The following is a 24,822-nucleotide window of genomic DNA, read 5'->3' on the forward strand; positions in this document are numbered from 1 at the left end:
ATTTCTACACCAATAATAGCACCAAGCAGAATTGCTTTCACATATCAACTGTATTGACCCTTCACATCTTTCACCAGCTTATAAAATCCCTCCTTTTGTGCCCCTTTACAGTAACACCTCCATCCCTATGGACCTATAGAGCTCAATGTATGTTGGCGCAGTGTAATCACGAATCTCTCGTGTCCAGCAGCTGAGAAAACAAACATGCCATAGATGTACTGCCTCTAGATACCATGCACTTGAAAGTCCTATTATGTTTGACTACAGCTGTCCTAACAAGAAAGGTTGTGTTGACCTTGCCCTTCGAATACAGATAATATCCAGGAGCTCTCGATGGGTATTGTGATACAGTTGTGTCTGGGATCTGTTAGTTTCTGTCACCCAAAACAAAGAGTCAATAGTTGTGCATCCTCATCTACCGTCTTGTCTAGTTTGCAATTTGCCCCAAACTTTAACTTAGTTATCAACCACATATTAGCGCACACTAAACCCAAAGGTTTGATCAATGAAATCAATTAGCCTACGGTAAGGTTCGATTAGTATAAATTAGTTAACCTTTTGGATAACATGAACTTAGAATGAATAATACTTTTACTGCAATTCTTAAACTATGCTAATGTTATTTTTACATATACTAATATATTGTTAATATTATAATAAATTATAATTTTTTAATCAACTAAAACAATTAATAAACAATCAAAATAAAGCTGAAATAAAATAAAATATAAATATTAGATGAAACTTAAACTTCAGAAAAATCAGAATCAGAAATTTTGCCTCGGCATCTAATTGAAATAAGTTGAAGTACTAAAATTACTAATCTAAAACTGATAAACTAATTAAACTAATAAAATGACAAAAGCGCATAAGAAAATTACTAAAACCTAAAAATTAAAATTAAAAATATAAATATAAAAGCTAATTCAAAATATTAATAAACACTACAACAGTATATAAATAATACTGAATAACATTGATTACGAATGAACATGAATTCACAACAAACAATATAATTTTTAGAACTCAACATTAATATAAAATAACATAGATTAATAAATGCCTTAAAAAATTGTTGATAGCTAAATAACTAATGCGAATGAATTTAACTTCATTGTAATAAACCATAAAATTTAAAATTGTGTAGTTGTTACCTTAAAGGTGATGTGTGTAATCTCATCCAGCCTGACACATAAACATTAGCTCAACCAATGATGTGACTTTGGGGCGGGGCTGTCTGTTTGTCTGACCAATGGGAGATGGGGGGGGGGGATGGGGGTTAAACTTGGATACATGTTAAAACATGGCGCTATTTCTAGCCAATGATTATTTTGTTGGTGTAACCTACTATAATAAAGTTGGTTTAGTCATCATAAATAATTGAGACTTGAATAAGACTATTTAATTTAGAAATTACCACATCAGGCTATCTGACATAAGATGTTTTACAGTGTGGGAGGGTGAAAGACAGAGAGAAATTAGGAAAACAGGGAAATGTCCTCAACCCACTCCGTAGCACAGCCACATAAAGGACAGCTTTGACGACGAGAACAAAAGGTCTGCTTGTTGTGTGCTTAATATCTGCAAATTAGGTGACAAAAACAAACAGCTGTGGGTGAAACGCAGAGAAGAAAAGGGGGGTCAGTGCGAGGAAGGGGGCACGTGTTCAAAGCATAGAGAAACAGGCCTGTATCATCGCAGGTGCTCGGTGAACACACACACAGACACCACAGCGTCTACTATATGGTGACTGATTGGTAAACAACGAGAGACGGCGCAACAGGGAAGATCAAAGCAAAATATGTATTGTTAATAAAAGCACCTGTTGAAAGACACTTTGATGATACCTGTTTGAGAGGGCATCAAAGCATGAAGAAACCTTTGTGTTTGTCTACAAACAGCTCCTGACACCATAATCCAAACCAGAAGATGGCTTTGAAAAGCATCGCCTCAACTGGCATGCATGTTGTGGTCTAGACCGAAGGAATTTCAGGATTTGTCGTCCAGATGTCATCGCTGGGTTACCTCTGAGTGACCCCTAAATATATGACTGCACATGCCATTTGAGGATCCTGTTTTATTTTTGTTTTTTTTACCAGCTACCATCTCATAGGTCACCTGTTCCACAGACTCACTCCGCATAAGCTCCTTGTTCATATTGAGTTACAATTTAATCAAAATGAGAAATCTGATTAGACTCCTCAGACTCCTGGAATATGCCATCATATAAGCTTGCCAAGGGCTTAAAAGCCATTTAGGGTGCTTATATCTGCAAGTTTTGTGACCTATGTTTCTGTATGTACATAATTACGCATAAAAGGGAACATATGTTTCGTCATCTGTCTTTTAGCAGGAAATGTATAGGCTAAAAAAAAAAAAAACAAGAGGAAGATGGAGAATATGAGTTTTACAGATAGACAACATCAATATAACTAAATATAAGCCTACAGCTGGCATGCCATAATTGGTCATTTACCATTTTTATCAGATGATACAGTCAGTATTCATACTGCACATACACAGGCAGACGTTTCCCCATGTCAACTGAATTTCCTCCATATGAGTCCGAGCGGATTTGTGAGACAGGGGAGAGGAAAACAAATCTCACAAAAATATGAAAATGTTAGTGAGATAGCATCGGTTTCTGCTAAAAGCCTGCTCAGGTTCATCTCCCTGTGTGCTGGCATAGTAGCTGCCACCTGGCGAGACCCTGGCAGGAAGCGTTATGAAAATGAAATGTTAGTGTGTCTGCAGGGCTGGACAGAGGTCTGGTGACTGGCTGCCGATGCTGAAGCCAGCTTACAGCCCCCTGCTAACCTTCAGATTAGACCTCTGAGCTCACGGGGGTCCGCAGAGAGACTAAGCCCAGATATCTTTCTCAATATTCAACGTTCCTTTCACGCACCACTGGAGCTTTGGGCCCAAACAAAACATAAAATAGGGAGGAGGTGAGCAATGTCAGGGAGTAACTTATTTAAAGCAGCAATGCTACTAACTAGTAGCATGATAGCAGTTCAGAAGTTTTAAAAACAGTAACAAGCTACTTTTTCCAACAAGTAGCTGTGTAGCGTAACAAAATCCCAGTTCGCATACTTATGCACTACTCTATGCCATAGCATAAATACTGCAATTAGTGCATTTACATTGAACAGCTCTTCAAATACCCAGATGATTCACTAATTTAACTGAAAAAACAAGGTGAGGAATGTTGGACACTTCAAGCACTTAATGGTCACAGCTTTAATTATATAAAAGGTGGGGGAGGGGCTATGAGACTCCAATGCTGGATGGCACGCTAGTCATCTAAAATTCACACACTAAATCAGGGGTCACCAAACTTTTTTCTGTGGGGGCCACATTATCGTTCCTGACTGTGATGGGGGGCCGGGGCCGGGTCAGCTATATAACATAGAATTGTATGACCCAGACCAAAATGACCACCAGCAGGCCTCATTGTGTAGTAGAGATTACTAGCCTGGCACAGCCATCCCCACTACTATATCCACACTACTATATCAACACTTGATTCCTGGCACATATTTGTTTATCTTTACTAGTGGTTTGCAAAAGTTGTAATCGAGTCTTCACACTTTGTTTTATTTAAAGTTATTCTTCACAAATATTCGTTGGTCCACTGTTCTTTGAAAACTCTGCACTCTCTTTTAGGGGTGGAACGGTACACAGAAGTCACTTTTCGGTTCATACCTCGGTTCAGACATCACGGTTGGGTACAGTGAAGGGAAAAGCAAAACAAAAATGCAGAAGGCTTGTGCATGTCTCAGGCTGGACCACCAAAAGAAAAATAAATGTCTTAAGCCTTGTATTTTTTTTTAAATAAGTTTTATTAATAAAGTAAAGGCATAGAACCATTTTATTTGTAGTGCACTGACAATAGTTTTATATAATTAGTTCATTAATTCAATGAATAAAAATACCTTGATATGTTTGGTAATTGTACCTGAATTAATTGAAAATTAATCTGCTACATTTCAGATTAATATATTTGTTTTCCTTAAAAATGTAATTAACAGTAACTTAAACACTTTGCAGTTTGAATGATGTCCTGCATAAACTAGACGGAGTATGTTTTTATGTTTCCACTGTTCGATCGCGGCCGCGCCACACACACACACACACACACACACACACACACACACACACACACACACACACACACACACACACACACACACACACACACACACACACACACACACACACACAAATATAAGTAAACACTTTACGACTTTTCGATCGCGCCCACACCTCTCTCTCAACATATTCCAGCATTGCAATCTTTACACCGCAGCCTGCTTCAGAGCTTCAGAGCAAAGGCGGAGCTACAGATTAGGTGTCCCTAAGAATCCGCGTATCTAACAGTAGTTCCGCATTACATTAATTAAATTGCACGCAAGTTTTATTTATTTTTATACCGTGTATTCTCCGTGTAAATGTATGCACCAAACTGTGACGCCCGTACCGTCCATGACAACCTTTGGGGATTGCCTCATAGGGCCGGTTCAAGTAGTGGGGGGCAGAGGGGCTGGGGGGCCAGTCAAAGGGGGGTGGCGGGCCTGAGTCGGCCCGCAGGCCTTAGTTTGGTGACCCCTGCACTAAATGGTAAAGTACATAGTGCATAGTTTAATGATTGTTTTGCTGTATTTAGTGAGCTGAATCTTGTACAATTTAGGGGTTGAACGGCTTCAGATTTTTTTAAGTCGACATTTATGTGATTAAAAGTTAAGTCAACGTCAACTGTACAAATAAGCCTGAACCTCGAGCTGAGACTCAAACGCAGGTTTTCTTGTGCATAGCTATGGCATATGACACAGCGCTGCACACAATGCTATTACTTCTACATAACAGCTTGTTTACAGATAAAGTAGCATAGTAAAGATTACATTTATATGACTGCATTAGTGAGAGAACGATTGTGTGTGAATTAATTCTACCTGGCAGAGTCTCTCTACTAATAGTGAAGCAGTGGGTTTTAGTTACTAAGAAGTATATGCTAGAACTTTTCAGTTTCTAAGCCAATTTATAGATAAATCACAGAGCAGTGTTGACAATACATTTTGGCGCTAGCTACTGAATGTTTCTGTGAGCGCGATCTGCGCGTGATGATGTGCGAGCTACTGTCTGTACAGTATGAGTGTGCGTTACAATCAGCAACAGCACAACGTTTACAACGGCAATTAACATCCCTGTACAATAAGCCGTTTAAAACATGCATTAGATTAGTAGACTTCAAAGATTTCTTATCCTGTTGCGCCCTCTATAGGCCATGATCAGCGACTAGTTGACGTCAAGCTTAAAGCGTCATGGCAGAGCATTAAAGTCGACTAGTCTGTGCAATCCCTACAGTTGCATCCCTGTAGTTCAAATCTTTGCTTGACATGAAAGTATGTCGTATAGCTTAATCGTAAACAGACCATTTTTGTCAGTAAGTGATAGTATAACTACTTTTTACATTTTAGTGCGGCAGCCTTCGAAGAAGCTTTCATACGCATGAAAACTGACTACAGACGGACCGTTTCATGCAGCATCAGAGGACTGTGGCAATGGCCCTTTTAGAAGATTAAAGACTCCTGACAAGCAGCACGGGATGAGTCATCCTTACACATGGAGACTAATACGTGGCAGTGTCACAGCAGACGGCTGCAAACAGACCTGCTCTAAACATCTCCACCTGCTTTAACACTGATTCAGCTTTAGATTCCGCTCAGTATTGCACGCACAAATCAATCCGAGAAAAACAACCGCACAGATAGGCCACAATTGATCTTTAGACATTCTTTCCCAATTGGAAGTTTGTTTACCAAATAAACAAAATTAAAAGGTCAAGGTCACATGACTCAGCAACAGTGACTCATATTCGCTTTTGGTCCGGAATAGTCAGAGATTTGACACTTACTAAAGGTCACTCTTGGAGCTTTCTATGTTTCTCACACTTGGAAACTTCTTAAAACCAACAAAATCTCCTATTACACTGACGTGTCTGTCTTTGCATCACTTCTTATGAAACAAGAGGTCAAAAACACTTCTCTTACTGTACATGCTGTAGATTCTTTTACCTTTCGATTTTCTGTTCTCAATCTAGGGTTTCAGGTTTATAATAGGCTGCAGGGATTAGGACAACGCAAAGGCATGTGAATGAACAGTAGCTAGTGGAGGGAATGCTTACTAGTACAAGAAACAACAAATGCCACCCCACCCACATACAACAAATTAATTTGGACGCAAATATATCCATGAAAATCTGTGCGAACATATGGCCATCTTTTAATTTGAGTGTCATATTGCAGAGCAGACCTCCACAGAGAATGAAGCAAACACAACAGAAGGCTGTAGTGCGATGGTAAGTGTGTTTTAATGTGCTATTGTCATCCTCCCTTTGTGCCCTAGCAGCGCTGATTACAGCAAGCCTTCCAACACGAAGTCCACTGATTGTGCCAGTCAGGCGGGCATCTATTTCTGCCCGCTATTCCTGTCTGTACCATTACTACTCGCTCTCTGGCCCCTCTCAAATCAAGACCCAAATATAGTGCCATCAAATGGATCTGATAAGGGCTTATTTTCCTGGCCCACTGCCAGCAAGCAAGAAAATCACTGAAACCATTTCACAATGGCATCCGTCCAATGGCATTTTGATTTGTTGGGGGGGGATTCTGTTTATTTTTAATTTTTGGTACAAACTTTTGGTGGTGTGGGAATTCTGAGAAAAACAGATGTGTTTCTTTGCTGAACAGAGATTATGTACTTCAGATTTAAGACTGTGAGGGGAAGTTAGCATTATAGGTATGAGAGAATTAATAACAGTGTTTTGTGCCTCCTCTAAAGGATGAAACATATTAGCAATATTTAATACAATATTTAGCAATTTCTATATACAATACCATTCAAAAGTTTTTTTTTTTCATAAAAGTAATAGTTTTATTCTGCAAGGATACATTAAACTGATCAAAAGTGACAGTAAAGACTTTTACACTGATATCAAATTATATATAATAATATTTCATCCTTCTTTTTAATCTTCTATTCATCAAAGAATGCCGGGAAAATGTAGCATAGATTCCTGTTTTCAACACTGACAATAAGTAAATGTTTCTTGAGCATCAAATCAGCATATTATTTTGATTTTTGAAGACTGGAGATTTTTGATGCTGGAAATTCAGCTTTCCCACGCAGGAATAAATAAAACTTTAAAATATATTACAATAGAAAAAAGTTATTGTAAATTGTAATTATATTTCACAATATTACTGTTTTCAATGAATTTTAAATGAATAAATGCAGCCTTGGTGAGAATAAGAGACTTCTTTAAAAAAATTATATAAAATTTGTTGTCTGCTAAAAATAAATAAGAAAAATAAATTGCAGACTTTATATATATATATATATATATATATATATATATATATATATAAACACACACACACACACACACACACACACACACACACACACACACACACACACACACACAATACATGCAGAATTGTGGCACAAAAAATAACTTCATTGCAGGAAGACTATATTTCCAGCAGCATTTATTTAATAAAAGCAACATTCTGTAATTAAATATGACAATATTGCTCCATAGCAACTAGTTATTAGATCTAGTTTTCACTTGAATTTGACTCTAGCAGTGTATCTACAGGATAGTTAAGGCCGCAGAGTCATTGATGAAGCAGATTTCTTTACCAAATTGAGTTTAGTAGTTCAGAAGTAGATTAGTCCACCTGATTGTCTCTAAACTAACCTCTTGTCATAACCTTTCTGAAAAAAAGAAAGCAAATGCAACCAGAAGTGTTACAGCATTCATAGCCTAAAGTCTTATTATGATTTTCTCCTCTGACGGAAGCACTTCGGCTAAAACAGCCCAAATTGATCTGTGTGCCTAACGACAAACAAAACCCCTTTAAAAGTGCAGTTATTGGATTCATATGTGTCTCCCTCGATAATCTCCACGCCTGTGAGCCCAACAGCATTAAGCCCCTGCATTAAAGAGTCTGCCGTGTACGCTGTGGGCTTTACAAGTCTGCTCTGTAGACCTTCAGAGAGTGGAAGTGTGGGAGGGGAGGGGGAACTCAATGAGGCTAATAGTACCATAGTGGTCCGTGAGACCCGCCGTCTCCCTCGCTCATTACCGAAAAGCTGCTTTGCCTCTACCAGACAGATGTTGGAGAGCGGCACTTACGACCAGTGAGAAACGAGATGAAGTGATGCCGAGTCACTTCACTACGTTTTTTTATTTGTGACCGTTGATTTCATTTCCCACCAAATGAGGCCCAAGGAACATGATGCAAAACATGCATGGAGTCGTTTAACACGGAACTCGTTTGAGCACTATATGCAACCTCTCATTTAAGAAACCGAATTTATCCGCAAATTGGTATTTGTAATAAATCCAATTGGAGCTTGAATGTCACGGTTGTGGAAATAGTGAGGGGCGACCATATGTAATCAGTTAAAGCGATGTGTGTCTGTGTATTTCCTAACTGATGCCTTTTCCATGTGCGCTGGAAAGACAAACACAGATGGTATTTAATGACACTAGAGATGTTGCTAGCTATTCTTTCGGTGAGGAAACCACTCACGTTAAAAGCTTGGAGCCCTATTCCTCGGAGAAAACGTCAGCTTAGGCTTTCGATGGAAAAGTCAGACTGTTTGCTGATTAAAAACTTAATGATCTGAATCAAATGATACAATGATATTTGTCTCTCTTGCATTGAAGAAACTGTCGAACCAAACTTATTGTATGGTTGTAGCTGTAGCCAAACTCTCCACCTGACTCAAAAATCACAGAACAGGCCATAACTATCATCATCATCACCAAGGGCCGTCATTGGGGCAAAATAGTTCATTCAATATGCTGAAAATGTTGTTCCACAAAAGAAATATTTTTTTTTTGTCAGTGGGGTCCAAAACACACTGGAGTTAATGATAACAGAATTTAGATTTTTGGGTGAACTATCCCTTTAAGCATATACTGAACACCACATTAAGACCCAGACGTCTCCAGACACATGTTAAAGTGCTTCTATGCTGGATGGAGGGAAAAACGGAGAGACCGCAGAGTTCTGCTTTCATGCACCAGGAGTGGCAGAGCCTTTTATATACATACTGTTCATATAATGCTCTGGCTTTTAAAGACCCAGGGTCTACATTACAACCCTCTCCGTTGTTCTCTGGCGAGCGAGCGCGCCCAATTACCGTATCAAATAAAAGCCATCAACTATATGAGGTTTGCTGATTATGATGGGCTTGCATAGGAAGTTGGACGCAAGAGCTCTTTTGAGAACATGGCTTATTGCATCCTCATATAGTACAAAGCAGGCTGTGGAAATTATCAGCCATGCAATTCACAATAAAAATCTGTGCACGGGCTAACGCTAATACACACGCATACCAGGCATACAGCCTCAATAACAGGAAAAATGAACGAGCACTGCCAGTACGGGCCTTTACGCCAATGGTTGTCACCAGGTAGATGTTGCAACTATACAATCTGCACGCAAAAAGCTCTTACTACATTGACGAACATTGTATTTGTTGCAAGCAATATATATATAAATAATATTTCAATATTTTTAGACATTTAATCAAGTTTTCTTTAAACAAATTCAATTTAACACAAAAACCATGTATCAAACCAGGCCATGCACACTTCAAACACACCAGCACATGTGCAATGTTTAGGTTCTCATTACGCAAGTCAGTCATTCAGTTGGCAATACTGGTTACAGCTTTGAGCTGATCTGCATCTGACTTTGAAGTTTAAATACATTCAAACTTAAAATAACTTTTCTGGTCAAATGATTGCAAGTTGTATAAACCCCTCTGATGTGAGGAATGTGAAGTATAGTGTGTGTGTGCGAGTGTAATAAAAAGCACATGACTTCATGGTTTATTCTCTCTAGCATTTGTTCCTCTCCACAGCCTCTGCCCTTCACTTGCTCCTCCGCAATTGGACATGGACCCTGGATCATTCCCACACATGCAGACAAGAGACACATGTGACATCTCTCTCTTTTGGACAGTACGTCCACACACACTCCAACATGACAGAAAAATCTCAGTATTTTTGTCAGGTTTTCCAGTAAAAATACACAAACATCCATATATAAGAATTTAAATTTACTAGCGAAGCAAACATGTTTTAATTCTTTTCTCTTTTTTTCTTGTATAAATCGAACAGAATGTACTGTTATTTACTGTTTACACTTAAATCAATCAATCAATCAATCAAATATTAATTTAATTCAAGATATATTAGCTCTAATTTCATTTCTCAAAAAAATGTAATAGTTTTATTGAAAAAGACAAATACTGATTAAGAAAATGTTTTTAGAGAATATTTATGGATTACATTTATTTTTACACATTGGATAATTGTTTCCCCCCTTGTATTTAGCATAAATTAACAAAACAACAGCAAAAACCAAAACACCTATTTATCCAATGCAACCAGATTTCTTTATTCAAGACATATCTTAAATAAATGTATCCTGTTTTAAGAGAATGTCAATTTATTCTTTAATAAAAAATGACAAATTTATGATTAATTTTCCCTCCTTTACAAATCTCATGTTATCAGAGAATATTTCTTGAATAAAATGTACTTTTACACAATGGATAATTGTTTGTTTCAGGTATTTGGCATAAAAAAAACAGTTATGAACCCAAAAAACTAAATTTTATCCAACACATTTCTCAAATAAATGTATTTTGTTTTAAGAATATTTCGATATTTTTTTAACTGGAAAAAAACGGAGAAAATGATTTTTGTTTGTTCTTTACAAACCCCATTCAAATATGTCATTTAAATGACTCCTCAACAATATGATCGTTTTCTTAATTATGAAGCTTTATGGTGTATATCCGTTTGTCTATGCGTGTATGAAAGGAACTATCCTGTCAATATCCGTAGTAGCCCTTTTATATTCCTGCATTTTCCCTGACGTGCAGTTAGCTCACGTGAGGAATGAGTCAGAAGTAATGGAGGAGACCTCCCCACCTCTTCCCTTCACTTCTAGCAAAGGAAGGGGCTGAGAGTAAAAAGGTCAGGCTTGTTTTGCTTTTGTTTATGAATATTTTCTGTTAGTTGTTTTTCATGGATATCGCCAAACTGAGCTTGTCTCTAATAACAGTGAGATTCCAACCCTGGCAGTCGCACATAACCGCACATTTTTGGATTGAATTGTGCACTGTCTGATGCCAAAATATTCACTAAATGCAGACATCCCCCTCTCTATCACACACAAACACACACACACAAAACTCCAGACATTAGGACCTCTAGTCTGTCATTTTGTGCTCTCAGGTCTTTGGAGAGGATTTGGATTGAGGGGCCTTACTTCCTTTACTTCTTCCTCCAAATCCAAAAATCAGCTTTGGGTTCAGGATGCGGATCACGGAAAAAAACCATCAGGAAAAGAATGAGTTTGAGACTCTAAGGAACAGAAGGAAACAGGTCACGGCAATCAAGAGCTCTGTTGGACATCTCAGTGCACGGTAGTAAAAAGGAAAATGGGTTTATGCTGTCAGAGGCCTGCGAAGATAAACTTGAGTGGCGTACATTACCGCAAAATATCGAACAGGCCACAGGAACATCCATTTGGCTATGCAGAGTAACGGTAATGTCAGCACACAACAGGAACTTGGATTAGGCTCAAAAACACACAGTCCCGCAAGTAACTGCTTTCATCTACATTCCAGCGAACGTTCAAAGGAGCACACGACTGTATAAAACAAATGCCGAAAAAGGAATTGAAGAAATGACCGTGAAGAATAAAGATAAGGTGTTTGGTGTATCTGCATGTCACTATGGTATCAGTCTATGTTACTCATGAATGTGACCTTAATTTCAGACAACCCAGCATTCCTTTCCTTGACTCTGTATATGCAAAGAGGGATTTCACAACAGCTAAACCTTAGAGCATTGAGGAACATCATATAGTGCTATAGCTGTAAGATTACCTGTTCCTAAACCGCCACAGCTTACTGTAGTTCATACGATGGGGTGCTGTGGTTAAATGAGGGCGATGCAAGCTGGAGTCTGGATCGAATTTCATTTACCTGTTGCTTCCTCATATCTTTCTATCCTTTCTTTACCATCCCCTATTAATAGAAGTGTCAATAGGGCCAAAAAAATTACAGTAAAACTGGACTGGTTTGGACCATGAATGGAGCACCTGTGCAACTTTTGAGAGACTTAATCACATGGTACCTGAGAGGAACTGTTCCTGTAATAGGAACACCACTTTCAACACAACTATCATAGGTATAATTCCAAGGAAGAACACATACACTGAACATGTATAAAGGTTTCCACAAAATTATTTAGCAGCACAACTGTTTTCAACTTTGATAATATCAAGAAATGTTTCTTGAGCACCAAATCAGCATATTGGAATGATTTCTGGAGGATCATGTGACACTGAAGACTGGAGTAATGATGCTGAAAATTCAGCTTTGACATCATAGGAATAAACTACATTTTAACATATAGGCTACTTAGATAAAACAAACATTTAAAATTATAATTCACAATATAACTGTTTTTACTGTATTTTTGGTCAAATGAATGCAGCTTTGTGAGCATAAGACACACACACATACATTTTTTTTTTTTTTTAAATCTTAATGACCCCAAACTTTTGAACTTTTGGTAGTGTAATGATAAAATGTATAGCTTGAATGCTCTATAAATCACTTTGAGAACGCAAAATTTTCTTTTGGCAAATAAATATTAAAATATACCACATACACTTTTAATAGATTTTAATAGCTTTAAAAAGAAAAGTTCGAATAATATAATATAATATGAAAAATATTTTCATAATATTTTCATTTAAACCCCCCAAAATGTGTAGAATTTTATAGTTTGTGTTCTTTGAATTCAGCCAAGAGGTCAATGTGACATTTAGATCCTCTAATGGGCACACATTTTCTCGTTACACGAATTCGCAAATCAGAGTTCAGAACTTTCATAAGCAGTGAAAGCAATATTTCTTCACATTCGGGTAAGCTTGCGTTTTCAGTCATCCCCATTTGCATTTGTGTTAACGGAAGTCAAAAGAGCAAGTCTAGTATGACCACAGCTTATGTAACTTGGCATAAAAGTTTCTGCCACTGAAATCAATCAAATAAGTGTACTGTGAGTCTTTTTGGATTCAAGTGTCTAATAAAGTAGTGACTTTCAAACAAGGACACCTGTGGCTCAATGTCAATATTACACATTATATAAATGGTTAGCAGCTATGTGGGAGGCTAGATAATATATGAGAACGTATGGAGGCCGGTCCCTCAGTCTCTGTGATTAGCCGGTGCAGACAGGCTCTCTCATTAGCTTGGCGTTGGATGAAAATGGTGCAAAATGAAGCTCATTATCACAAAGCGTAACTAATATAGCACAGCAACTCCCCAAACACACACACACACACTCAAATGGGAGGCAATAAAAAAACCCATTCTTTTCTGGGCCAAAACTTTCATTTCACATTAAAGTGACCCTGATCTCAGTCTGGGGTTAGCGGGGGGTGTCTGGACCTGAACAGTGCCAATTACCTATGATGTAATTACCTATGAGAGCGGAGCGTTTGCTGCACTGCCTGTAGGGCCCACATGCTCTCCTCTCGCCCCTCCGTCGCTTTAAGGGCCCGGCCTGAGCTTGATTTATGGGCAAGCCGAGGATGGGGCGCCTGCTTTTGAAGTCCATGAATGTGCAATATAAAATACACCTGGAAAGAGCCAGGGGCTCCCAGCGCCTTACACGAGCAGGGGGTGGGGTGAGAGGAAGGGGGCATGAGGAGAGGAGGGGTCACCAGTGTTTCCTTTCAGGTTGGCTTTTATGGCACCACTTCAAACAATCGCTCGCGCTCTCTCTTTCTCTCTCTGTCCCCACCCTGGTCATTGTACAGAGCCAACTGGACTGTAATTGGTCTTTCTTCTCTTTCATGGGCCTGTCTCTCTCTCTATACACCCCTATCATTGTTCTCTGAAGTAACATGTAACAAATGTGTCAATTCACCAGGTGCCAGAAAGACTGAGCTTCTCTACTCGTTCAGAGAAGTGCGGTGTGGGGAGGTTTCACAGCTAACATCTGTAAAACATCTTCAAAAATATCACACATAAAAAACTATCAAACTTTGAGCTGGATGATGATGATGATGATGATGATGATGATGATGATGATGATGATGAGAAAATTGTATGTGCTAAATCAGTGAGGACATACTTCACTTGCTGTACAATAGTTTGACCATGTAAATAACATGGCGCATGAATATGGTAATCATTAGATACATTGTATGTAGTGGTGTCCAAAAAACCCCGGAAAATCTGGATTTTACCCAGAAAAAGTTTTAAAATTAGGATTTTAAGTAAAGAAAATTATGACATGAAAATTACGACATAAAATATATAATATAATAGCATTGTATGTGTAATGTAATAAATTATGTAATAAATTGTCTTTTTTATATTAAAAATCTTAACAAAAATTATATTATAATTAAATTCTTAAAACGTATAATTTCATTTCAAGGTTTAGGATTTTGAATAACTTAAAACAAAGAAAAATTATGATATAAAATGAAGAATACTGTATAACATTAAATTATTTATGTCATAACATTTCTTTGTTTTAATTATTCAAAATCCTAATTCTAAAATGAAATTAAACTATATTATATCAAGTTTTCTATTATTTAAAATGATTTATTAATTTTGTTAATTAAAAAATAATAATAATAAGAGCAACATACTTTTAACAGTGGACTCAGACATTTGGATCCCACTATATATCAAAATACCACTGAATTACCATCTGACATCATCACTATTGCATGGTTATACTTTTACTAAGGGTTAACATCTTCATCAAGACAAATGGTAGCAGCTGTAAAACGTGACACATAAGAATGTCCTTTTTCACTAAGACAAAGTAATGTCTATAGTACTTCAGAATATTCTCTTAGCTCCAGCCACTGAAACACACACATACACACCTACCACTAAAGTGACAAAAACAGGATCTTGGCGCAGACATTACATCAGTGCTGAAACTTGAAGATGACATAACCCAATCCCACTAGATATCACACACAATACACACACCCAGCACACACACACACATGCAAGAGTTTAAGATGCTAAATCTGCCGTCTGATTTGTGAACATACTTTAATAGAGGCCCGACCGCACTGTTTGGTGTGCAGCCAGTCGCCGTGCAGATTCCACATGTGCGCGAGTTTTAGCGAGACAAACTGTTTGACAATTTGGGTAAAGACTTGACTTGAATCTGTATACACGTACGCATAACTTCGAAGTTTCGATAAACACAGAGAGAAAAAGAGTACACAAAAACATCATGCTCATGCACACGCATAAACTCACACGCTCAATGAGCAACAGGTATCTTCCCTGGCGGGAGATCAGCCATTTTGAAGCTAAACCCCAAAGGAGTGACTCATTGCCATCACATGATACGGCACATAAAAAAACACCGGCCACGAGCTATTTCAGGTCGTGCCTTGATTTCCCCCCCACCTATCTTCTGTTGTCGGGTGGCCAAGGGGCGGACACATAAGATGGGTGTATGTGTGAACCTTTCTCCAGCATTCAATGCCCTCCAGTTTAGTACCTCATCTGCGTACTAAAATCTGATAGCCCTGCTCCACAACGAAACTATGTGCAAACTTGAGCGAATCTTAAACGGGCAATCTGAGAAGAGCAGAAGTTGGAGGACATCATTAGGCTTGATTAACCAAAACTAAGGACGTTTCCTAATCTTGAATGACTGAACTGAATGGGAAATTATTAAGGAAAGATGCAGTGAAGACAAACGGGTGGGGTGAGATCTATTTAAAGCCTGCTTGGCAGGGTCTTACCTCTTTGAAGTTAACCTTGGGCCCTGATCTTTTCCGCTTGCTGCCCTTTCCACCAGAGCCACTGAAGTGAATCCATTTTGCAACCTGCGGAAGAGGCAGAGGAGGGCGGGAGAGAGAGATAGAGATAGAGTGAGAAGGTGAGAGAGACAAAGACATCGTAAAATACCTGCCGCGCCACATTTTCGCCTACTTCTCTGTAATGAAATAGTTGAATATGATGCACTCGGCACATACTAGCTCAATTCAACAGTTTCAACGCTGAAGGACGTCATTCAAACATCAGAAAAATAGATACAATGACTCAAAGACACTCAATAAAGAGCATCAGGGTAAAATCCTTTACTTTTCAACACAAAATACACCTTCTAACACTGTGATTTCCTCTCTTAGCCACTGAGTGATGCTGCAGGTACGAGAAATGGCAAATACGATCCACAATTACACAATAAAGACGATTCGAACCACAAGCATTCTCAAATACTTTCTCAAAACAGAAGATCCACAGTTATAAAAGTTACCAAAAGCTCTTGAATTAAGTGAATGAAGTGCTACAGGTCATACATGATGAACTAGTAATCTTCAAGGGAAGTAAGATATAAACAGGTGTGCAATGGGAGCTTTAAGAGTTAAAAAAAAAAAGTGCTTTACCTCTTCTCTGACTTCTTGCACCGCTGGAGTCCGCAACCATTCTGAGCAGGAGTCCCTCAGCCACTGAACAAGAGGAAGAGAGCAGCAGAATGTTGAGTAGAGAGGGAGAGAGAGAGAGAGAGAGAGAGAGAGAGAGAGAGAGAGAGAGAGAGAGAGAGAGAGAGAAAATCACTTGTTCCTTGATGGGAACTAACCACTCGACACGGCGAGCTCTGCGACCAGGAGCACGAGTATCAAACCGAGGACAAAATCCCCTTATTAAGTTGAAACGAGGAGTTCTCCTCTAAAGATCCGTGCTTGAGATCTTCCGCACGCTCGCTCTGCACTTAACCTTATTAAAGCTCGCACCGACGGCGCACTGAATACCTTCCCTCACTGAGAGAGGGAGGAAAGAGAAAGGAGGGGAGCGAGTGAGAAAAGGAGGAGGCAGAGAGATGAGGTGTGCGTGGGGGGGAGCAGACGGCAGTAAAAGGTCTGTGAGCGGAGCTTCATTGTAATCAACAGTGTTCACTCCCTGTGCAGTCAGAGGAGGGGCCGTATGTCTCTCTCTCTCTCTCTCTCTCTCTCGCTCGCTCTCCGTCACACACGCAAGCACGCACACACACTTCTCTCGGGGCCACCGCTCTCAGGAGGACTGTCTCTTTAAAACTGATGAGCTGTGTGTGCGTAGAGGTGTGTAAACACAAAGGCAGGTATAGAAGGATTTCACAGACAGGCTGACACGGCCTCTCACAGGTAATAAGAAACATTTGGGAGATAAAGAGGAGAAAAACAGATCCCTATCAATTACAAAAAAGTCGAGTGATGGTATAAGTTATTAGTACATTCATATACCATGGTATATCAAAGGTAGTTCAAGAAATATCACAGAACTTTTTTGTTACCATGTGCATTTTTACATCTTCGGAAGAAAATGTGCAGTGTTGTGGGTGGTCGCCACGGCGTTGCTATGTGACTGAGTGGTTGCTAGGGGGTTATTTACTCGCTCAGATTAAAAAGAGCCCATATCCTTCAAGTCTTGTTCAGACAGGCAGCAAAAAATCAGATTTATCTGATTACAATCTGACTTATAGCAAGGGTTAAAACCAGGGTTATTTTAGTTTTAGCTTCATTTATTTTTCAGTTTGTCCAGTCAGATTATTTTTGGCGTTTGTCTTTACTCTGTGAAGTGTATATTATTGTTGTATTTTTCTGAATAGTAATAAGTATGTTAAAAAATATCATTTTAGTTTATCAAGTTATATTACTTTATTTCAGTTAACAATAAAATCTTGCCACGCCATTCAAAATAATACTATTGTAAATAATCAATGACTTATTAAATCTTTGAACTAAACAAGTTTATTCAATCACAAAGTTTGAATGTCCCCGTTTCCGTTCATTTATTTTCAAGACCTGAAGTAAATTATACCTTATCCATTTCATTATGGCTATTAAAGTCATGCACAAAGAACTCAAATTAAACCATTTTAATATTATCCAAAACACAATCAATCGAAACCTGTGTTGAACATTGCATCCCGCCGTCACAGCTGGTTAGGACAAAAACTCTCATTAACATATAAAATGTTGTGTCGCATCTGGTTAGGACACAGTCTAACTATGAACAGTCAACCTACAAAAAAGAAAAAGAAAAAAATCTGGTCCCTAAATATGGCTTGGGTTCCTATTTAAATGCCTATTTTCTGCCCATTTTATTTTCCCAAAAATGTTAAGTCTTAGAAAAAGTAGCACATCTCTCCTCAAGTGTCTTTATGTGCGTGCATGACTTTGCTAGCCACTTTAAGAGTTAAAGAGATGTATTTTTGCTGCCCCAGGGAAGAGAGAAAGTCTGCGATATGTGTGCTTGTCTATGTATGTGTGTTTTTGTGACTTGTGTGCACTTTCGGGAAAGGAGAGTGGGCAGAGCAGAATTTGACTCTCGGGCTGCAAACTGCCATTGTTAACTTGGATACCACACATAGCAGTTTTACGGCCCAGATTGCCTGGTTCATTCCCGGCAGAGCCAGGCCTTTGTGCGCCTGCAAGACACTGCAATCAGCCCCCTCTCACAGCCAAACTCGTAAAGTACTCGCAAACTCCCATCTCACGCATGCTGACAGTATATACGATAAATGTAGTATTTCTGTATTCGTACGTCTGTATGAACTCCAAAAACCGGCCTGCTCAAAACTAAATTGGTGTTGAACAGTTAACAGTGGGATGCTGCCCTTGTGTTGGCGGCACAACAGCGACAGCTGCTTTTTACGATGACAGAAGTGCTAACTGCTCTCACAGCTCTCTGTCTGAACTTGAGATGGATTTTTTTATACTGCATTATCTGTCAAATGATCTGATCCTTCTTACTTTCTTAATACATATTCCTGGTTTTAACGTGCTTTATATAATTCATTGGTGAACAAACCAATTGTTCATCAAAAACGTTCTTTTAGGTTACGCACATGCTATAAGTCTGAAGGTCGTCACCCCCCTGCGCACAATTAAACATAGCTTATTGTTTTCGTTCGTGTTTATGCACACTTTACACAACTTAAAGCAGATTACGCATGTCAATTATAAGATCTTCTACCTCACCGACTGTAATTATGATCCCAAATCGCTCATTTTGAGTAAAATTTCATACACAAGTGTTGATTCTTGACAGCATGTCTACAAATAACACGAAGGCATGGCTTGCAGACATTTTTACACTGCTTTGCACAGAAAAATATGGATAGCACTTGAGGAGACATGGGATTTCATTAGCTGTGGTTTAATGCAACTCGCTCGCTAGTGAGTTTGTTAATACTCATAGACACGATTTTACCTCAAACAGATCTTTGTCTTTTTTATTAAAAAGAGGAAGCTGCCCACCACAAGATTGTGTACTCTAGTAGTATGCAGGCTCACTCAAACAGTAAGAAGTGAACAAAAAATACACACTCAAACTCGTCCCCCAACACACACACACAATTCCTCTTTCAAGCCTAAAATAACTGGAAATGAACTTGCATCTGCTCACTAAAGTGGCAGTGAGCTTGACATTGGAGTGAATGCCACCTACTGTATGCTGCGTCCCAAATCCCCAAATCCTAGTGAGCTGCTTAGAGCCATGTACATTAAGGCAATAGTAGCAATGCACAGATTGCTACAAAAGGTAGGAAACTTATACAGTCTCTTAAAGTGACAGCAAAATAATTGACTCACCCTCATGTCATTCCAAACATGTATGACTTTCATTCTTCTGTAGAACACAAAAAGTTCTTATTCAATGAAAGTCAATGGGGTCCAATGCTGTTTTAAAGTCATACAGGTTTGGAACAACATGAGTGCACTATCCCACTAAGATACCTTGTTTTTACAAATCCTAAAGCAGAATTGCATGTATCCTTCATGGAGAAAACAAAACCAAAATCTATTGCGACAAGCTCAGTGAAAAAACATAAATCCAAGATGGTGGAGAAAGCAGGTGATTTACAAATTCTTAAAACATTTAATTCAACACTCAAAAATATTCATAAAATAGATCAGCATATTTGAAAAGTGATTATTCTTCCCAATAATTGTATGTGCTATGTATTTTTAGAGCATTGCGCTCTTAGCTTAGCAACATGCTAGCATTATATTCTATTGAAATCAATTTCAAGTCAAGTGTCTTGTGCAGAGAGCTACTTGTGAGTTTCAATATTGGTTTGCCTATGAGGTTCCAGGACATTTAGGATTCTGCCTTAGAAGACAGCGTTCTATGTGGGCAAAAGGATGCATGCATAGGTTTTTGAACAGAGCTCTAGTTCTCTAAAACCAGCTTAAATTTGCCACTGTGAATTCTAATGTCCTGAACCACAGCTATTTCCATACAGTTGCACCCAAGCTAATGATCTGAAAGCTGCTTTGCTTTTCTCTACAAAAGGTAAATGTCAGGATTGGGATTTGGTAGGCTGCTCTGAGCGTATCCTTTCAGCAGCAACCCACAGCGAGTGGAGTCAAGGGAGGTCATGAGATTCAGATTGTCCCAGCCTTAAACCCACCTCAAAATGCAGATATAGCAACTTATTATGCTCGCTCAAATGTTTGCCATCTTAAAAATAGCACAATGAAAAAGAGAGCTCCGTTCCCATCTCATCCCTCCCTTTTGTATGTGTGTGTGTATGTGGCTGTGATTGTTTATTGTGGGGATCGACTATTTCCTGCCATTATTTATTTAGAGGAACGTTCAAGAACATCATGTTTTTAAAGTCAAAGTAACGGCTTCAAACGGGGGGGGGAAAACAAGGATTTTATCCAAAAGTGAAACTGTTCCCGTGCTGATTTTGGCAGCCATGTGTCATTAGATCCAATGGCGGCGTCAATGAAAATGGCACCGCATGTCAGTCTGGTTGGCCAATGAGGGTAAATCGAGCACAAAACTAAAACAAACTGCACAGGAAGGGAGAGATTAACGTTTGAATGCATTTCTTTGAGACATAGATTCAGGATGGATGAACGGAAAGGCTTTTGTGGTCTTCTCTGGTTGTTATAAAACACACAAAAAACATAAAAAAGATTTTCCAATCTTAATTCAACGAGAGCAGATTCCACACATGCAGCCTACATAGTACTAGCTGGAAACATGATACCTTCAGTGTGGAAGTGAATCACCTTCCAAAGTGTACAAGAATGACTAAATTCTATAATAAACAGTGGCCAATGCTGAAAGAAAAAGACAGATTTATGGCTTCATATTAGTCATCAATTGTTTAAGAGCTTGTGGCAGCCCAGTTTAGAAATGCTTGAGAGGTTAAATGGATCTTAAAGCAAGAGGGAAGCTGCTTCATTCATGCCATGTGTCAGTCCTGGAGAGATATATGCACGCGCTCTATGTTCTATTGCTCAAGAGGAAATGGATTAAAAACGGTTTTACATTCTGGGTGACAGGCATGAGAGGTAGCACCAATACATCTTTTTACATGTTGTGTAACAAGCATGCTTTTATTCCTTTTGCATAATCATAGACATAGAGTATATAATCTGGTTTGAATGACCAAACATCTCAAAATAAATCTTGGCTTTTTTCTTCTTACCTCTGGCATTTCAGGTGTATCTAACCAGTCTGAAAAGATGGTTTCAAGTCTGATGCCCCGACTGAAAGAGAAAAGTGATACATTCAGTAATTGTTGGAGGAGATCCAAGTACTTCGGCTTTGCTTTCATGTGCTTTAAAATCATGTAAATCCTTTAAATTAAAAGCATTCTTAACAAGAAGTCTACATGCAATGTGCGTGACTACCTGGGTTTTGAATAGTTCAGAATTTAAGATTTGGCTCTCTTTCAATTCATGAGTTAGAATTTTTAATTGAATTGGCCACATGCGACAGGAAGTTGAATTGGAATGACAGGAAGAGGAATGACTAAATCGCAGTTCAACACAGTTTGCAACAAAACCCAAATAATTTAACTTTTTGAACGAATTATTCAATTATTATTGATTATTCTCTTATTTTTTCCCTGAATAAAAAGGAATAATTAGATGTATTTCCCTAAACAATGTTCAATACTAACAATGAAGTCATTAAATACATTTTCATTTTTTTTCTCCATACAATGCCACAAAATGTCCAGATGACTTTTTTTCTCCTAAAAACCAAATGTATATCAATTGGTATTGGAGTAAATATATAGCATTCTGGGAATTAAAGTGTTCCTCCACTATCTATGACCTAAATTTATTTTCATTTTTATTCCATTTTAATTTGACTTCAAATTCCAATTCCAATTCCAATCCTGTTTGCTATCTCAATTAAAATTCAACTGGAACTGAATTGTGATTTTCAATTCAACTCTGTATAGATTTGCTTTTCTTCTTTCCCCTCAAAGTATTTTTTTCTCTGGCAGTAATTGAAGCCATTCACCACTTACTCCAAATCAATCTTGTTAATGTGCAAGAGCGCAGACACAAACATGCACACGCACACGCACAAACACAAAGCACATATAATCAACTAAATGGACTGTCTCAGACAGGAACAGTGTGTCTCCAACACTTGAGGCCCTTTGACACAACAGTTGAGCACATTAAGGTGATGACAAATGAAAAGGATGGAAATTTCCATCCCAGCATTGAAGAGGGAAAAGCCCTCAGTGTCAGAGCAAATCACTAAGCTCACCGGACTGTGATTACTAAATAACAGCGCTGTCGTGCCACAGCATGTTGTTGCAGAATAAAAGCAAGGCTCATTCTACAAGCAAATATTCAAATTCATGCTGAGATTCATTTGATGAAGCATGAATGCTAATTAAAAGAACCTGTGAAGTACACTTAATAGTGCATGTAAACACTGTTCGTTCTGATATTAGTCTTTATACACAGTGCATTGTGAAAGTATTCAAATTTTTGCATTTTGTTGTGTTGCTGTCTTGTTAAATTACTTTAAATTACTTTTTTCCCCACATGAATCTACACTCCATACACGATAATGACAAAGCAAAAAAAAAAAAAAACTGATCTGTGACAACTTTGCAAATGTATTAATAAGTACATTGCATAAGTATTCAAACCCTTAACTCAGTACTAAGTTATAGCACCTTTACAGCCTCAAGTCTTGTGTATCATGTGACAAGCTTTGCACATCTGCATTTGCTGATTTTCTGCCATTCTTCTGCTCAGATCCTCCAGATCTGTCGGGTTGTATTGGGACCGTTGGTGGACGGACATTTTCATTTTCAGACATATTCGATTGGCTTTAAGCCCAGGCTCTGGGCATGACATTCACAGAGTTGTCCATAAGCCACTCTTGCATTGTCTTAGCTGTGTGCTTAGGGTCATTGTCCTGGAAGGTGAACCTTCTGCTCAGTCCGAGGTTCTGAATGCTCTGGACTAGGCTTTCATTAAGGCTAACTCTATATTTTGGTGCGTTGTGCTTTCCTTCTACTCTAACAAGTCCCCCAGTCCCTGCCGCTGAAAAACAGCCCCACAGCATGATGTTGCTACCACCACACTTTACTGTTGGGATGGTATTGTGCAAGTGATGAGCAGTGCCTGGTTTCCTCCATACATGACACTTGAGGTCCATCAGACCAGAGAATCTTGTTTCTCACAGTCTGAAAGAGTCCTTTAGGTTTTTTTTTTTTTTTTGCAAATTCCAAGTGGGTTTTCATGTGTCTGCACTAAGGAGAGACTTGAGTCTGGCCACTCTGCCATAAAGCCCAGATCGGTGGAGTGATTTTTATCCTTCTGTAAATCTCCATATATGATCATGGAGCTCCACCAAAGTGACTACCAGCTTCTTGGTCACCACTCTAACCAAGACCCTTCTCTATCGATTGATCAGTTTGGCCAGGAACCCAGCTCTAGGAAGAGTCCTGGTTGTTCAGTAGTTTAACATAAGGCAGCAATATAACAAATTGTGAAAATAACGAAGGGGTTTGAATACTTTAGCACTGTAAGCCACTGTATGTCTAATTAATAACTTCTAACTTAGTTAAAATGGAAAGCATGCTGCATACTATTGATTACCCAATGCCCCTTAAAAATTCATAATAACCATAGTTTCTGGCAAAATACCATGGATGCATATTATTACGGTAAAATCATAATAAATAATTATGTGATCATATTCAAGCTTTCAAAATTATGTTATCCCTTTGTTTTATGTATTATTTTGATGACTGCTAACAAAGTGTTAACAGTGAAGTAAAAATAACTGTAGTAACTGCTGGTATTTTGGAGAATATTATGGTAACTAGTAATTTTTATAATGATCTTCTCATAAACTCTTCAGAAAACTGTTCACAGTATAAGCATAGATAATTTGTGATATGCAAAGATAGTCATTCATATGGTCAGATCAATATAATTAACTACCACTGCCTCATTTGAAAAAAAAAACCATATTGATTAAAAATAATACAATCACTATACTTAATAGTTTATTATAGTAGTGTAATTATAGCAAAAATCACGGTAAATTTCTGTAGGAAACTTAAAAAGCATTCTGAACTAGCACTATAAACACACTGCTAATGCAAAAGTCGCATCCAAGAAGGTTTTGTGGGTGGCTGCCAGCATGTTGCTATGTTTGTGTTTGGTTGCTAGGGTGTTTTTGGTGGTTGATAGGTGGTTGTTTACTGGCCTGAGGGAAATGAGCCTATACTATATTCTGGTACAGTACATATGGCTCAGGTGACTCTCTAAATGTACTGTATGTCTAAAAGGGATGTATTGTCCATTTTTTTGTCAAAAAAGGAATGTTAATTTGCTGAGAAAATGAATAGAAACAAAAAAAGGGGGACATGTAAAGCACAGATATCTGAGTGAGTCAGGC

General features: G+C 38.3%; 1 protein-coding gene across 3 annotated transcripts in view; it reads right to left on the reverse strand.

The window, feature by feature from the left end:
* Positions 1 to 24,822, reverse strand: part of aopep (aminopeptidase O (putative)) — an 87,039-nt gene that overhangs the window by 27,896 nt on the left and 34,321 nt on the right. For all 3 annotated transcript variants that reach the window (XM_081349680.1, XM_081349678.1, XM_081349679.1), the window contains 3 exons: positions 21,584 to 21,644; positions 16,545 to 16,607; positions 15,897 to 15,980 (listed from right to left, as the gene is read on the reverse strand). In XM_081349680.1, the coding sequence (XP_081205806.1) occupies positions 15,897 to 15,980; positions 16,545 to 16,607; positions 21,584 to 21,644 (208 nt within the window). The remainder of the gene's footprint in view (positions 1 to 15,896; positions 15,981 to 16,544; positions 16,608 to 21,583; positions 21,645 to 24,822) is intronic.

The sequence above is a fragment of the Scardinius erythrophthalmus genome (genome assembly GCF_964197995.2).
Source record: "Scardinius erythrophthalmus genome assembly, chromosome: 20".
Classification (NCBI taxonomy): Eukaryota; Metazoa; Chordata; class Actinopteri; order Cypriniformes; family Leuciscidae; genus Scardinius; species Scardinius erythrophthalmus.